Genomic DNA, 15,969 nt, shown 5'->3' on the forward strand with positions numbered 1-15,969 from the left:
GGGGTGTGCGGGGGTCTCACTGCCCCCTTCTCCGAACAGGGAAACAGCCAGCGAGCTCAGGCGGCTCCGGGGCAGAGCGCACAAGCCCCAGCTCGGGGCTTTCACCCCGAAGAAGCGTTTCCTGCCCCGAAATCCCGCTCGCGGGGGGCGCCACGGAGGGCAGGAGGCTGCGACCGGGGGAAGGAGACCCCTGCGGCGCGGCCCACCCCGGGGCACCGGCCAGGGGCCGTGCCCGCCCGCCGGCCCGGGAGCCTCCCCGCGGGCGGCGGCGAGCCTCTGCCCGGCGCCGCGGGGCTGCGCCCTGCCGCGCTGAGCGGCGGCCGCCGCCGGCGGGGGCTGCGTCTGTCCCCCTCCCCCCCCCCCCCCCCGGCCCCGCAATTCCCCTCAGCCGCGCCGCCACCCCAGCTCCCCTCAGGCGGAGAGGCGGGAAAGCGCCCGCCGCCAACGGTCGCCAACGGTCGCCAACGGCCGCCGCGCGCCCCCCGCCCGCCCGCGGCGCGGGCCGGCGGCAGCCTACCTGGGCCGGCGGGGCAGGGCGGCGCGGCGGCAGCCGGCGTCACTGCCACAGGTTGGCTGCCGGCGAGCGCAGTGCCGCATCGCCCGAAAGGAAGCGGCGCGGGGCGGGGGAGAGGGGAGGAAGGGGAGGCCCCGGCACCTTGGCCGCGCCGGGCCGCCCTGCCCCGCGGCCGCCTGCGCCGGCAGCGCCGCTCGCCCCGCGGCACCTGCCTCGCCCGCCGCGCGGGCCCCGAGCCGCGGCGCCGCGGCTGAGGGCGTTGTCCGCGGCCTCGGGGGCCGGTGGCCCTGCCGCGCCCGCCGCCTGCCCCGCGGCGGGAGGCAGCATCCCTCCCGGGCGCCGCGGCCGCCTCCCGCGGCCGCCGCTCGGCCTCCTACCCCGCGTGCTGGCCGCAGCCCTGCGGTAGCCTTGAGGGGCCCTCTCTGCCGGCAGCTGCAGCCCCGTCAGGGTTGCTTCCTCTCCAGGCTCGCTCTGAAGCCGGAGCTGCGAACTGGGGCGCTGCGCCGTCACCCGGGCTGCCAATCCCGAGGGAAGGAGGCTGTTAGCGACTCCGAACGCGGATGCGGTCGCTACTACCACAAGCGCTGTGCAACTGTCTGATTATCTGGCCTGGCAGCCAAGCCGGTTCGATCAGCTGTTACCTTTGAGATTGATCCTCCCAAACAGATAGAAATTAAATCAAAACTGATTTTTTTTTCCTCCAATCTCAAACAGCTCCTTTGGTTTCTGGAGATGTACTCAGGTACTGGAGCTGTTGTGGCACCCCTGAGGCGTCCCGTGCAGTTTCTCCTTCATTTCTTGTTGGCTCTTCACACATTCATGGCATCTTGGTCACAGGAGGAGCAGGATTCCCTGAAAAAATGACGCTCCCCATCTCTGCCCCTGCAGAAGGGATTAAAGCAGACTGTATCTGAGCTTTTGCTCCAGCAACAGATGCTGTTGTTCATCTACACTGTCAATCCCTTTCAGGAAGGGAAGGGGATCAGATGAAGGTAATACATCTAAGGTAATTTATTGAAATGGTATTTTGTTGCCCAGCTGTACTATCGGTAATTTGCAGGAGGCTTTGATGCTCTGTCAGCTCCAGTGAGCTGCTGCTCTGTGGTACATGTCTCACTGCAACAGCCAGAATGGCTACAAATCACATATTTGGCCCAAAGTGAATGTAGACATAGCAACAAGGCCTGAGCTATGAGAATTAAAGCAAGTCTTGGGACTACTATACAAATGTCTCATAAGTGTCTCCTCTTATATTATTCCATGGGGTGGAATGAGCTACTGACTCATTGGCTCCTGCTATACAGACAGGGAGGTCAGGACCTCAGAGAAATCCAGGTCTAAACAAACATGTTCAGGGGGCATGAATAGCATTTAGGCAGAGTGCTGCCATGGAAAAATGACAGGATCAAAATCCTACTCATGAGATGAATTTTATAAATTCTCTTAATGAAGAGATTTTTGACTTTTTTTTCTTTTTTTCATAAGTACTCTTTCCGTATCCAGGCAGGGAAGGCAGAAAGGATTCTGCTGGATCTTGTAGCATTTCACGTAGACAGACCTGGCAGAAGCGGGTGTGCTGAGTTAAAGGATGATCTGAGCAAAATTGAGCCGCAAGCAAGGTGAGCATGCCAGACCTCCTCCAAGGAGGTACCTGGAGTGCCAGAACCATGTGTGAGGTGGGCTCTAGGTCCTGCACACAGCTGCCTCCACTCCTGTGTCCCAGCTTGAGGCAAACACACACTGACAAGTGGCAGCACCCCAGCTCCTGCCTACCATACCTCAGGCATGGACCCTGCCCTTGCAGATCTGCTGTCTTCTGCTCCTTCACGGGACTTTCAGTGATTGTCCCACTGCCTCCACACCTCTATTACTGTTTGGTTCTCACTGTTTCTCCTGCACATGGAGTCTTCACTTCCTCCTGTTCGTTGAATCACCACGGAGTCTTAAATTCCGAGGGGATAATATAGCTCATCCACAAGCAGTGCTCAGTGCAGGGGTGCCGACCCCTTATAACTGGCTTTACATCAGTGAGAGTGCCATTCATACTCTTTCAAAGGTGTCCAATTTGGTGTTTGTCCCCCATCCCCCCAGCTCTTCTGCTCTTGACCTCTACCTGATGGCACATGCAGAGTTCAGATTTGCTCTGAGAAGCTGTAGAGGATTCAGAAGTCCCCATTCTCTAGCACTGCTGACCATCAGTTCATTTCACATGAAGCTCAATGCTGGAAGCTCTTTACCCTACAGGTGTCCTAGGTGCAAAACTCCCTCTGTAAGCAACCTACCAGCTCTGTGCAGATTTAGCACTTGCTTTCCAGCTTCTTTCTGGCACAGTTCCTATAGAGACCATAGTGACCAAGGAAGACCCGGAATTTGCTCTTCATCCTCACAGTTCTATCCACAGAAGTGAGAACTACTCCAGTGCTCCCTGTGTTGAACCAGATGGCTTTACTGTCCCCAGCTTCTGCACAGGTTTCCACACAATAAAAAGTCTCATGTGAAATGAGGGTTCGGCAATTTCAGAAGGGAGCCACAGCTCGCTTAATGCTCAGCTACAAACACTCAATCCAGGGCTCTTGCTTTCCTAGAACTAAAGTACTTCTATAGATCTGAATAAAAAAAATCTGTAATTTTGAATAAAGGGAAGCCTAGCAAAAACGAATACATAGATCTAGAGACATAGACTAGATGAACTGAACTATAGACAGATGATTATGGGAGAGATTATACTGCCTAGCTTGAAAAACTGATGTCTGCTTTCATCTTTGGGGTGTGTTTGAAATAGCCTGTGACTACTGATGTCATCAAGTCACCGAGGAGTCTGCAAGCCCGGCAAAAAGCCACTGCAACCCCCCTGCTCACCTGACAAATAGCTCTTGGCCTCTTCTGTGCAAGTTTAGCTCAAGAGCTCAGTCACAAGCTCAGGAGCACTTTTGTTTCAATAAGTAACAGCTTTTGAGTATTTATTTAAAGGCTAAGAACTTCAGCTCAGAAGTATATCTACAGTTATCACCTTAGCAGGGATGTGTGGGCAGGAGGGGAGAAAAGCATTAACTGCTAATTTGGGTTTGAGATCAGCTTCAGACTTCAGCTACTGCATGCTACTTCTTACCCTTGTAAGTTTATAGGTAGCTGCAGTAAGTTTTTCCTGTAATGTTCTCTAGGAGACTCTTGGAAAAACACTGGGGAAATAGTTACCAAAAACCCAAGTCTTACACTGTTGTTTGAATTTAACAAAAGTAAACAGAGCAGCCTCTAATGCAGATGTGCTAGAGCAGTTTTGCTTGAGCTTTCGAGGGTGATCTACTCACGGTATGTAACTTCAAAAAAAAAAAAAAAATCCTAAATTGCCTGTTGCAACTGACGCATAAGAAACACCTCCCAGCCTGGAGGTTGGGGGGGGGGGAAAGGGAGGAAACCATGGGGGAGGGACTTAGCCACACACCCACTTTCAGTGAAGAGTAATGAGCACGAGGAGGTATTTCTAATCAGACACTATATGAAGCAAGATCAAACTGAGAGGAATTGCACAGTAGTGTTAACAGTGGTTTTAATGTAAACCAGTAAAGGTAAACCTGATGCTTGCTCAAACCACTCATTCTTCATGCAGTACAGAAAACTATTGATTAGATGCTCTAACAGCATTAGTGGATGTAATAGCCATCACAATTTTTCCCCGGTATTAGAAAAAGATTAGAGCAGGTATCCACATCACTGCAAACAGTAGAATCTGTTCTGTAATTTAGAGAGGAACAAGGCAAAGTCTGTACAGTGACATACTATCGTTCCTAGTGGTACTCTAACTCCAGTCTACTAGAACTAGTCAAAATTCCCAGGTCCTGTGCGCACTGCAGTGCAGGTGGAGTACAAGCTTAAGTATAAGCTGACAAACAGCACTTAGCTTATCTCAAGACAAAACCTAATCACTCTCCACAGACAACTTAGCTGGACATCAGGTTTCATGCAATTCCCAAAGAGTGTATTAAGATGACCTGAAAAGGTTAGTTTCTATTAGATAAGAAAACTTAAGCTTCCAGCTGTACAGATAAAAAAAAAAAAAAAAATAGTGCTGTGTCTACGCTATATTGATTTGAAAAGCCTCAAGCTGTCTTTTAGAAGGGCTAAAATAAGCATCTCCAGAAAAGTACCTCCAACTGCATTAAACTGAGTGCTGAGCAGAATATTCTATGAAGAACTTGGGCTATGTCTACACTAAATAGAGCATTCAAAAAGCTCTCTTATCACAGCAGTCTCTTGAGCTCTGTGCTGTTGCAGTTACTGTTTTTGATACAAGCCACATTGCATAACTTACACTCCAACTTTTTCTTTGGCTAGAGGATAAGAAAGAAATTTCAAGAGACTTGTTCCTTCTGGAGCAGTTTGAAGCAGTTAAATCAAAAACTTTCCAGAACCAACTCAGGGAGATGAAAATAAACTACACAAGCACCATCAAAAAAATGAAATTCTAAACAATAAAGTCATTATGTCCAGGAAAGATTAGTACTGCTGAAGTCAGTTTGAGAGCTGTTGTCTGGTTTGGAAAGCACTGACAGACCCAGGAAGGCAGAACGATAGTGGGCCACACTCAGAAGTCCTTTTCAACTAGTACCGCCAGCTTTAAAAACACACGTGCACAGCTTTCCGTAGAGCCTACAGAAGGCAGGGAAAGCAATGGAAACCCGTGGACAGAATAAGTGTTTTGCTTCTAACTTTAGTAAGTAAAGTTCTTCAGATAAAGGCAATTCCATCCACATTTAACAGCTCTTAAAAATATACACATTCAATTGCATTATGTAAGGGATGGACAGTGTTCAAGGGGAAAAAAAAAAAAGACAAGACATTCCAAGTGTTTAAGCTCTACTGATTTGGAATCCAGACTTTCATCCTAGAGGATGTTCCAGTTGACAAAAGGGCCTTGTTCAGATATCTGGGATCAACTGAATACATTTATTTAAAAGCAATTTTAAATATTAAAAAAGTAGAAATTAACACATACAGTACTCAAAAACTGTCACATTAAATACATGTGAATAGACGTGTACTGATGTTTTACCTTAACATTCAATGAGATGTCAAGATTTTAACTAGTGGCACGACCAGATCTGATTTCTGTACATGTTGATGCACTATGCAATAAAAAAATAAATAGCAACTGTTGTTCAACAGTAAATAAGACATCATCTGCAGAACATACTTCCCCCTCTGGGGGCACCTTCCCCTGCCCCTCCCCCCAACCCCTTATCAGCTATTTTTCCATAAAGATTTAGACTTTCCAAATACTATGTCATGTACAAAATTGCAGACAGTGGCTCATTGAGTTCAAATATAATACTGTACTAAACTCAATCAATATCATACATTTTTCAGATTTCTTGTGACCAACAATAAGCCAGAATAAACAGAACTATTGTTCCCAGCGGAACTCATTTAATTTTATAAAATGCATATGTATACTATTTTAAAGAGCGTAGAAAAGAATAGACATTTGACTCTACATAATTTTACATGCCTAGGTTTTCTTTATATGGTTTACTTGTATCAGTTTATTTCAAGATCACTTAAAAATACAACTGACCACAAAAGTGAATAGGTTTTGTTCTTTAATGCAACTTAAAACATTGTATTAATGGATAAAATGGAATGCTAAATAAATGCTAGTCCTGACTTCCTTTCAATAAAAAACAGATAAAGTCCGAAATACTGGAATTGGTAATACTGAAGATTAGATGCCAGCAGGCTCACTCACTTATTGTGTAATAATTTTTCTTGGAGTAAAATTTTGTCATAAATGACAAAACCATTAACAGTTGATATTTTGCATTTTTTTCATGTTTGATTTAGGCCAGTATTTGTTTCCATATTTGCCATATAAACAGAATTAAATATTCACTGACTACAGTCTTGTAAAACTGGATTAAAAATGAAAGCCTTCAGAAAGTTTGAGATGTGCTTTTATGAAATGAAAAAAAAAAATGTTTCTATGCCGCCAAGACAATCTGCTTTGAAACAGCAGAACTAGGTACTGAAGCCAAAATAACATTTAAAGCAAGTAATACAAAACTACATATGAAAATTATAAAACTTGCTATAGACAAGCGAGGGGAGGGGGGACAAGACCATAATTGCATTATGTTTTGAAGTTAAAAATGATGTTGAAAGTGAGACAGGAAATGAATATTTTCAATAATACATTTAAGTGTTTTCTAGCAATGCAATTTTATACCGACTTTCAATAAACCACAGGTCAAATGCAACCTACCAATGATTCTCTCAGGAATTAACTTTGTAACAGTATGCTTTTTTCTGGTGCTTTGAATCAAGACTTAAAATTACCATTTAGTGAAGTCTATTAAACACAGCTTGATACTTGTGACCTGGATTATATCATTAATAGCCTGATCAAATGCATGAAAGGTCATCTTAACATCCATTTTTAAAGCATTTACAATAATTTAAATTTATCCTTATACTATCAGTTAAGAAAATTTCTTTTAGGTAATTAACTTTTAGCAAGGTTGAAGACAGAGGAAAAAAAAAACACAAAATCATTTTTCAAAGAGCCAATTAGCTATGAACAAATACTGTTGCAAGCCCACATTAATTTGAATAGCAATTAAGTTAAAACTGTTCTGTTCTTCAAATGTAGCTATGTAACTACAGTACTACTTTTGTACAAAGGCAGGTTTCAAGTAAGCATCTAAATGCATGCATAATGTCAACAGTTAACATTTTCTAGAAGTCCTCGGTTACTAAGATTTCAGTGAAAGAAACCAGCAAATTTCACATATACCTACTAAAGAACAACATGACTAATTTCCATTAACACAAGTTTTCAAATGAAAGAAATTTGTAACTTTTTATAGTGAGGTAATATCACAGGGGAACTGCAATCACAGTTTGGCAAAGGTCCGCATAATATAAACATGAAATGCTGTATGCACACCATAAAACGTTACTGTTATCTGTAAAGTCAGTGAATATTTGTTTTCATAATTACACTTAACTGAGTACTATATTAAATAAATACCAAAGTGGGTTTCATAACTGTAAACTGCATACACTTATAAACTGCAGACTGATTTTTAAATTGTCCAAAACCATTCACTCATTCTAACTTTCTGCTAATTGTATATTGAGAATACCAAGTTATTAGGAACAGTCATTTCTGTACAGTTACATGGTTGATGGAGACCACCTATGTTTGGAAAGCTGGCGGTTCATACATATTTTTAACAGCATAGACAGAGATGTAAGTGCTAGATGCCGAGGATGGCTTCAACAAACCCAATAAGGCGTGCCAGGTTCCAAGGCTACCATAATACTGGCAAAGGCAGAATAACACAGTATATTTACAATACATATAATTCAACCTCATGAGGTGAAACTTAAATGAATTCTTGGTTGTAACAGCAGCTATATATACAATTGTGCACAGGATTACAGGGAGGCAGCAGCGTTCGCTTTTGCTTAAAAGCCCGTTTTGCATGAAGAATGTGCAATGCTCAAGTTTAGGGTTTCTATGTTCTCCTAGTCTGACAGAATGTGCACAAAGGACACTGGAAAGACCCCTTTCCTCTCTGGCTGTCCTTCGATGTGGCCAATCTGTAACAGAAGAAAAAAAAAAAAGTATGTATTATTCACAGACTGCATTTACTCCATTCAAAAACAACAGAATCCCATGGCTACTAAGGAGCTGCTGAAAGTTCTTGGGCAGTCAGAAACATAATTTAGTTCATACTTGAACTTCTGTACAGGAATAAAATAAAATTGTACAAGCATATTATAAATAGGATGTATTAAACCAATCTTAAAATCAAAAGAGAACAGAAGGATTACAATTGAATTTGGAAATCTAGAAGAGCTGCACGCACCACTGAATTTCAAGCATCTCACCAAAACAGAGACCCGATCTTCCTTAGCCTGTTAGATTAACTTACAGTAACAACACACAAATCTTTCAGAACCATTCATCTTAGCTAACTGAATAAATCCTAAGCATCTCACTTGAGAAAAACATTTGCTACAGCTGTGGCATTACTTACAATAATCTTCATGACTAGATACTAGAAATCCTAGAAAAAGCTTCACTTAAAGTGATAAAGACCCACCTATCTCCTTCTTGAATTAATATGATCCTTAATTATCTGCATGTTACTATTTATAACAAATCACAATGTCTCCTGATTACGTGTCCTCCATACACAATTTCTTACAGAGAACAGTCTGCAACCAGTAGATTGTATAATATAAAAAACAATCAAATAACTTATTTAAAGAAAATGGCACTTTGCATGTGAACTTTTCATTATTAAAAGGATTTTCATTACTAGAAGGATTATACACAACTATCAAGCCAACAGCAAACAACCATTAAACCAACACCACTAGAACAGCAAAGTCTTGATAGACCATATAACCTCTTCTCGTCCTGCTGCAGGGCCGTTTCACTACTTTAAGAGTAATGTATCTCCTTCCTCTTCCACAAGCTAACAAAATGGGAAGGGGAAACATGCAGGGCTGGCCATTTCCTCTTGCACAGCCAAATTTTTGAAGTGTATGAGTCAACAGCCCTTATTTTCCTCCTCCGAAACAGTCAGACTGAAGCATTTTAATGGAATTTGTCAGGCATGTGACTTTTTAAGATCCCAGGGTACTTCACAAAATAGGTTCACCGACTCCTGTAACTATAATCAGGGGCTGGATGATACGGCTATTACAGCAGCTTTCCGCTGGGCACAGCTCCTTTGATAACCATCTCTCAGCTGAAACACTTAAATGCTCTGCTAGTGAGTGAGCGAGAACTTTGTGCGTAGCCAGAGCCAAGGCAGTGAAGGCTGCACTGCAGCTGGATTAGGAAATCATAGGCAGTACTGCAGTAAGAATTTGGTTTTATCAACATGAAACGTGTCTCGTTTTCTCCAGTAATAATTCTTACGTTGGAAAATATGATGTAGTAAGGCTTTGGAGGTAGCAAGTAGTGTCAAGGGAGGGTTGGAGCCTCAGAGCGGGATTGAAAGGAGCTGTGGTTAGCCCTACTGAGCCACAGGGCAATATGCAGTCCAGAGAAGGAGGGAGTATGATCCAAAAAAACAAACAAACAAATAAATAAAATAAAATGAAAAGACATAGGAGGCAAGAAGGGAAAATGTTGATTAACCACCTGTCATTTAGGGAGGAAAACCAGCAGCTTACAGCATTAATTACATAATCTTTTAGACTCCCAGCAACCCCTTTAGGTATAATTTAACATTTCTGGCGAACTTCAGATAATTGCATCTCTCGTTTCACACAGAGAGTGTAAGCATGCTGAAGAGAGTGAAGATGTGACATCACCTCTTCATTCACGTAATGGAAAGACTAGTGTGCATCACAAATAGCAAAGTATGTAAACACAGATTATCATTAGGAATTAGCAATCAAGCTGGACCTAGTCAGGATGGCTTTAGCAGTCCCCCAGGAAGAAATAGATCCTAAGAGAAAAGGGAAGGCTCCCCCCCCTACATGAGTTTAAGCATCGGATTTTAGCTCAAGCAAAAACAAACGAACAAACAACAAAAAATCCTCCCACTAAACATAGCCGAACAGCAGCAGGAGGTGGGGAGGCAAACCCTCAAATCTGAAAAAATGATCCAAGTTTGGATTTTCAAGAAAAAGTCACATTTTTAAAGTCAAAGAGATTTAATTAATAAGGAACTATACAAGATACATACCCACCACTCTTGGTCCTCTTCACCAGTTACAATAATCACTTCTCCTTCAACAAATGTGAGCTCATCATCATTATCTGCCTGGCAGTCATAAATGGTCTTCACTCGCCTAACCTTGCTTTTTCCCTAAAAATATAATGAAGTTTTAAATGAAAGAAAACACATGTATCACGTAAGTTTTGCTTTCTAGTTAATATTGTATTCTACAGCTCAGTGAAAGCTACCAAATCTTTTCCCTGCAATCAGGGATAAAAAAGAAATTACCCCCAAACCAAAAACTCTGCTTCAGCAAGCAATTTAAGAAAGCATGACCTACATAGGTCTAGTCTTTTCTTTAGGCTTTCTTTTTTCTTAAGATACAGAACTCCACATAGAATTTAACGTCTACTGCACTGCTCAAGTAACCTACATTTCTTTCAGTGAAGAAGGTTTAATGTTTTAACTTTGTTCCAGTCAACAAATACTTTTTCTTCTTTAATATATACTTATATTAAAAACACACTCAAGAACAGAAACTGAAATTTAATTTCCTCTGAATGTTATGAGAAATATGAGCTGAAGAAAATGCTGAATTTAAATCACAGTATTCCTTACAGTTTTCGTTTTGAATCTAGTGCAAAAAATAGAGTATCCTTTGATTTCCGATCTACATATAGGACTGAATTGGGAAATTATTTTTTTGAATGATTTTTGATGCAGAATTTTAGCACTCTCTCACTAAAAAAAAAAAATCTTAATTTTGGATGGCAGTACTATTTTGCAACTATCACTTAGAATAAATACTCTCACAATTGCACTGTTTGAGTCCAAACATTTTCTAGGTCATATTTTGCTGCATTCTGTTAATTCATATGAAAAAGTCTGAGCCATGGACTCCTCCGTGAATGTATGTTTCTCAGGGCAGGGAAAATGCTTTAGATCATTTCCAAATTAAGTAAGCAAGCAATACTTGCAGCAACATATGCTTGCTACTTTATAGTCCTGTATATCATATCCATGTATCTTTAAAAAGCATAGCTCTTCCTTTGAACAGAAGTAGCCAGGTAACAAGAATAGCACATGGAGATGAGCAGCAGAAGGGCTACTAGGGAAAAGTCAGCAGGTTTAGAGGAATTAGTGCCAAGAGTAACTTCACAGAGGAAATTGCCTAGGGTGAATAACGTCCATGTTTTGGCAAAAAAAAAAAAAAAAAATCCTGCAGTTCAACCACAACATAGACACACAGCAAACAGCACTCAGACTGAAGTCAGGTTATGGGCTAACAATTATAGAAGGCTCTAAGGAACAATGTCATTAATACAATAACCTAAGATTTAAAAAAGCCCCATACTATTGAGATAAATAAACAGAAATATCTGAAGTGAAGTTTATATAACAAAAGGATTTTTTTTTTTTAACAGCCAGGATTTGATACAGTAGAAAGTTACTTCAAAGAACTCTCTCTCTTTGAACAAACTCAGTTAATTTGAACAAAAATCTCAACTACCACAAGGTACTGGAATTCAATATTAATGGATATTTGAGGCCAGTCCTAGCCTTCAACCGCAGAACTACTAAGAGTAGTTCCAATGAATCCTAGAGTAATGAAGGGATACAACTACTGTGCTCTTACTTACATTAAAACAATTTGTTATATAAGAAACATTTTGTCTTCTTTCTGAAGCTATGGATTTTATAGGAAACAGAACAAAGTGCTTGGTGTGATTTTAGAGCATTCAAACCAAGTTTCACTTCTCTACAAGTATCCTTTCAATTCCGTACATATTAACAGTATTCACATTTCACCTTAACAATTCTGAACAACTGCATTTCCAAATCTTCCAATAAGGACTTTTTGACTACTTAGCCACCAAATAGATTAGCAAAAAGAAGAGTGAAGTATCCACTAGTGTTAGTGGCTGCCACTACAGGTCTTAATATTGCATTGCAACGTAGTATGTCATCAATTTGTACTGACAGGCTATAGCAATAGGATGAAAATGGAGACAAGATACATTTAAAAGGAGTTCATTTTACACATAAATAACTGAGGAAAACAAAAGACTCTAGTGACCAAGAAAAGACAAGTGTGCCTGCAAAGATGTCTAGAATACTAGAAACTAATTATCATGGGTTTATTATTTTGAGCACTCCAAAGCAGAGAAACTAATTTACTGAACATTCAATATTGACTGAATTTTCAGAACACTGAATTTTTTGTCATCATTTTCTGCATAAACAAGTGGAAGAGTTCAATCAATTATTTGCTTTCTTTCCCTCTATTAAAAGGAAGAAATAGCTGAAAGCACCCCACAGCCTTTGCCTTATTTTTAAAAGTACATAAATAATTTCTAGCTGCAGACGCGTTTTGATTAATTACTAGAACAACCAGGATCCCCAGTCAACGACCATCTTGTTCTCAGTTCAGTTAGGAGCCTACAGACAAGTCAGTCACAAAAGCCAAGCAGAGATGGCTGCAGAGAAAGACTGTTCTTCCTCAAATAAGCACAAGGGAGAAACTCCCCCTTTGCTTTCAGTACAAGAAGGGAAGTCATATTTCCTTTTACTTAAGTGCTTTGCATAGCCAATTTGAAAAGCAGAAACATCTCTTTTGATGTATTTTTTATGACAAAAACCGTAAGAGAGCTCTAGAGTTTCACAAAATTATTTCAATATACATATGCATGAAAAACTTCAGTTGGATGGAAGTTACATTGGCTAGCAAGATAACCTCAGGACTGAATAAGGAGACTTGGAATCTAGTTATAATTCCAGCTCTGCTACTGCACAACAAACAGCAATGTAAATTTTACCAATATATCTGAATCTTTGCTTCCTACTTAAGTGCACCGATGTTGAAAACTCACAATAAGAATGCTTGTCAGTTGACCTGTATTTTCATTTTTGTATCTACTAACAAGTGGTGCTAACTTCTTTCTTAACACTTTCATAAATAAATATATATTTTATAAATAATAAATAATATATATATATATTATATATATTTATATTTTTTTATATATATATATTTATATATTTATATATATATTTATATATATATATATAAATCTAAGGCAGACAAAGCAGTAAGCAAAGAAAGCACAAAAACCCACCACTTAATTCAAAAGTTTTAAGTACTATGCATAAAACCACCCAAGTTCCCTAGTAAATCTGAACACATTATCATGCCCCCAAACTATTATTTTACCTTACTAGTATTTGTTTTGGCATGCAAGAAGCCTAGTGGATCCCAAGTATTTTGTGGGAGCTGCTTGTGAGTACAAAGAAGCACCTCATTCTCCCTCATAGCCGATAAAGTTTCATGCGAGTATCTCAAAGGCTTTCTTTTTTTTTGTCCTGCAACTTCAAAGCCTTTCATAGATACTTTCAACTAGCTGGAGTAATACCTACCATATTTATTTTCCTGGGAAGTGGCACAGGTGTTTCTGGCAGGGTATGTGTTATGTCATTAGACTCTTCAGATGCTTGTTTTTGGACGATGTCTCTAGATTGTATGTTTGGAGAAAGATCTAACGAATGAGATTTTTGATTTGCCTCTGTAGGCTGAGGCTTTGGTGATGCTTCTCCACCTTGAGTTTTAGCCAACACCTCTCCTAGCTGAGGTTTGGGAGGAAGGTCCTTCATTTGTGGCTTTGGAGGTAAATCTCCAAGTTGTGGTTTTGGTGGCAAGTCTCCTAGCTGAGGCTTTGGGGGAAGCTCTCCAGGCTTTGGAGGTAAATCTCCCACTTGAGGTTTCTGAGTTAGTTCCAGAGGCAGAGGCTTTGGGGGCAAGTCTCCAGGTTGTGGTTTCTGTGGTAGATCGATGGACAGTGAAGATTTCTGAAAGATTTCCGCAAGCTGATTGGATTTATCTATTGAAAGATGATGACTGGTTTCTATTTTTCTTAGTGCCACTAAAACAAAAAAAGCATAACAATGTTTTTTAATGGAATGTTAAAATGAAATTATGAAAGGACTTAGTGAACATATGGTCATTAAATTATTGTAGTTTGATATGTGCCTGAGTCCTGGTAACTATCCATATGTCCTCTTAATCTGTGGCAATTACATGATAATACAACCTTATTGACCCTTCACTGAGGGAAGTGCTAGGTGAACGGCTCCTGCAGGAGGCCACCAGTGCTTAATCTAATAGTACCAGTCACAATTTACACGGAGTAACTAGTTAAGGTGAAATAAAGTGGCTGCTTTTTGGATCTTGAAGAAAAATATTAAATATAATACAAGAAAAACTGTACCATGCAAGACAACCTATCAAGCCACTGATGTAACTGCAATGAAAAATCTCTGTAATGACAGTAACACATATATACCATTGAACTCTACATAAAAAAAAGACCAAGTTTTAGGATTAGTATCTCCAGCCCCCTGAGGGAGACAGCAAGTGACTGTGTGTGCACTTATGTATCTGCAGCAGTATACGTTATACACTATTACAGATTCAAACCAAAACAAATAAAAAAATGAATCACTAAGTATTTATAATAATTTAGTAGAGATGAGATTCTTTAAAGGTGTATTTTGAAGGTTTTATGGAAGTAAATGGAACATAACCAAGTCCTTTCAATGAACTTTGTCTCAGTGTCATGACTTCTTTTTCATCAATTCTACTGCTAAATTCCTTAAGGAAAACTGTAATTATATAATGCTCTATGACTACACAGAAAAATCCAACTTTTTAAAAAATAAACACCCTATAATAAAGGAAATGAAGGGCAAAAGAGTGAAGAAAAAAAAGTGTGCTCCAAAAGGAAAGCAATGCATTTTGACTAAAAGGAATCATTTCATACTGTATTCAGCTTTGCTTTAACATTATATTATACTATCCAAAAGGGTGGTCTGACATTTTACAACAAAACCAACACCATTAACTTTGATATCACATAACACAAGAATATTTTCATGCCCCATTTTTATGGTTATTCATACCAAAGAGGAAAATTTTATATGACTTTCATGAGTGGAATTGTACAGTTACTATCAAACACTGTTTTAAAGAAGTCTGTATATGACCATCTCCTAGACATATCCAGTAGCGAATATACAAGCACTGATCATCCACATCAATTTAAGTCTTAAAGAAATGATATGAAAAACTGATAATGGCCCTTAACAAGGTGCTTGATTATTGTCCTCATATTGATTTTCACCTAAAATAAGCTCTCATTTTAAATCAAGGAAATGCTGACTTCCTTTGTAGTGATACCTCATCACGTCAACATTGTCTCTTTCAAAAGATGATGTCGTATCGTAATAATCATTCTTAAGTAAAGTTGAAAATTCACATTTGCATTTTACGTTAAAATGATTTATACTCTGTATTTCAGTCATCTTTAGAAGTTTAGCCAGTCAGCATCCCTTCCTGATTTTAAGGCTCTAAAATAATCATTCACTCAGACACTGACATATATAATGCATTTTTGATGGGATGTTGTATCAGGTAGCTATGAGGTGGGTCTGCTTTGAAGTTTGCAGTGAACTGCTACAAAAAAAAAAAAAAAAAAAACCCCAAAAATCTCCTAAGTCATACGCCAGGTTTTATCTATCTTCTTTAAAGAGAGACTTGTACAAATAAAATTCTAGAAAAGAGAGCACCATGAAATGTCAACTGGGATCATGATCTTAGCAACTCTGTCACTGACACACAAGAAAGTATGTAACATACTTGAATTCTTTTTTATGGGATTAAGAACAATCCTGTTCCTCCAGGACAGAGGTTCTTACCAGCTGCATCAAGAATATTAGGAAACT

General features: G+C 40.2%; 2 protein-coding genes across 4 annotated transcripts in view; both read right to left on the reverse strand.

The window, feature by feature from the left end:
* The window catches only part of CYRIB (CYFIP related Rac1 interactor B), a 95,434-nt gene extending 94,894 nt beyond the window's left edge, over window positions 1–540 (reverse strand). The window contains exon 1 of the mRNA XM_062568420.1: window positions 518–540. The gene's annotated coding sequence lies outside the window, so the exon portion shown is untranslated. The remainder of the gene's footprint in view (window positions 1–517) is intronic.
* A 6,505-nt stretch (window positions 541–7,045) lies between these two features.
* ASAP1 (ArfGAP with SH3 domain, ankyrin repeat and PH domain 1) overlaps window positions 7,046–15,969 on the reverse strand; it is a 133,731-nt gene continuing 124,807 nt past the window's right edge. For all 3 annotated transcript variants that reach the window (XM_062570624.1, XM_062570626.1, XM_062570625.1), the window contains 3 exons: window positions 13,609–14,111; window positions 10,222–10,344; window positions 7,046–8,113 (listed from right to left, as the gene is read on the reverse strand). In XM_062570624.1, the coding sequence (XP_062426608.1) occupies window positions 8,039–8,113; window positions 10,222–10,344; window positions 13,609–14,111 (701 nt within the window). In that variant the 3' untranslated portion in view covers window positions 7,046–8,038. The remainder of the gene's footprint in view (window positions 8,114–10,221; window positions 10,345–13,608; window positions 14,112–15,969) is intronic.

Source organism: Rhea pennata, chromosome 2 (assembly GCF_028389875.1).
Source record: "Rhea pennata isolate bPtePen1 chromosome 2, bPtePen1.pri, whole genome shotgun sequence".
Classification (NCBI taxonomy): Eukaryota; Metazoa; Chordata; class Aves; order Rheiformes; family Rheidae; genus Rhea; species Rhea pennata.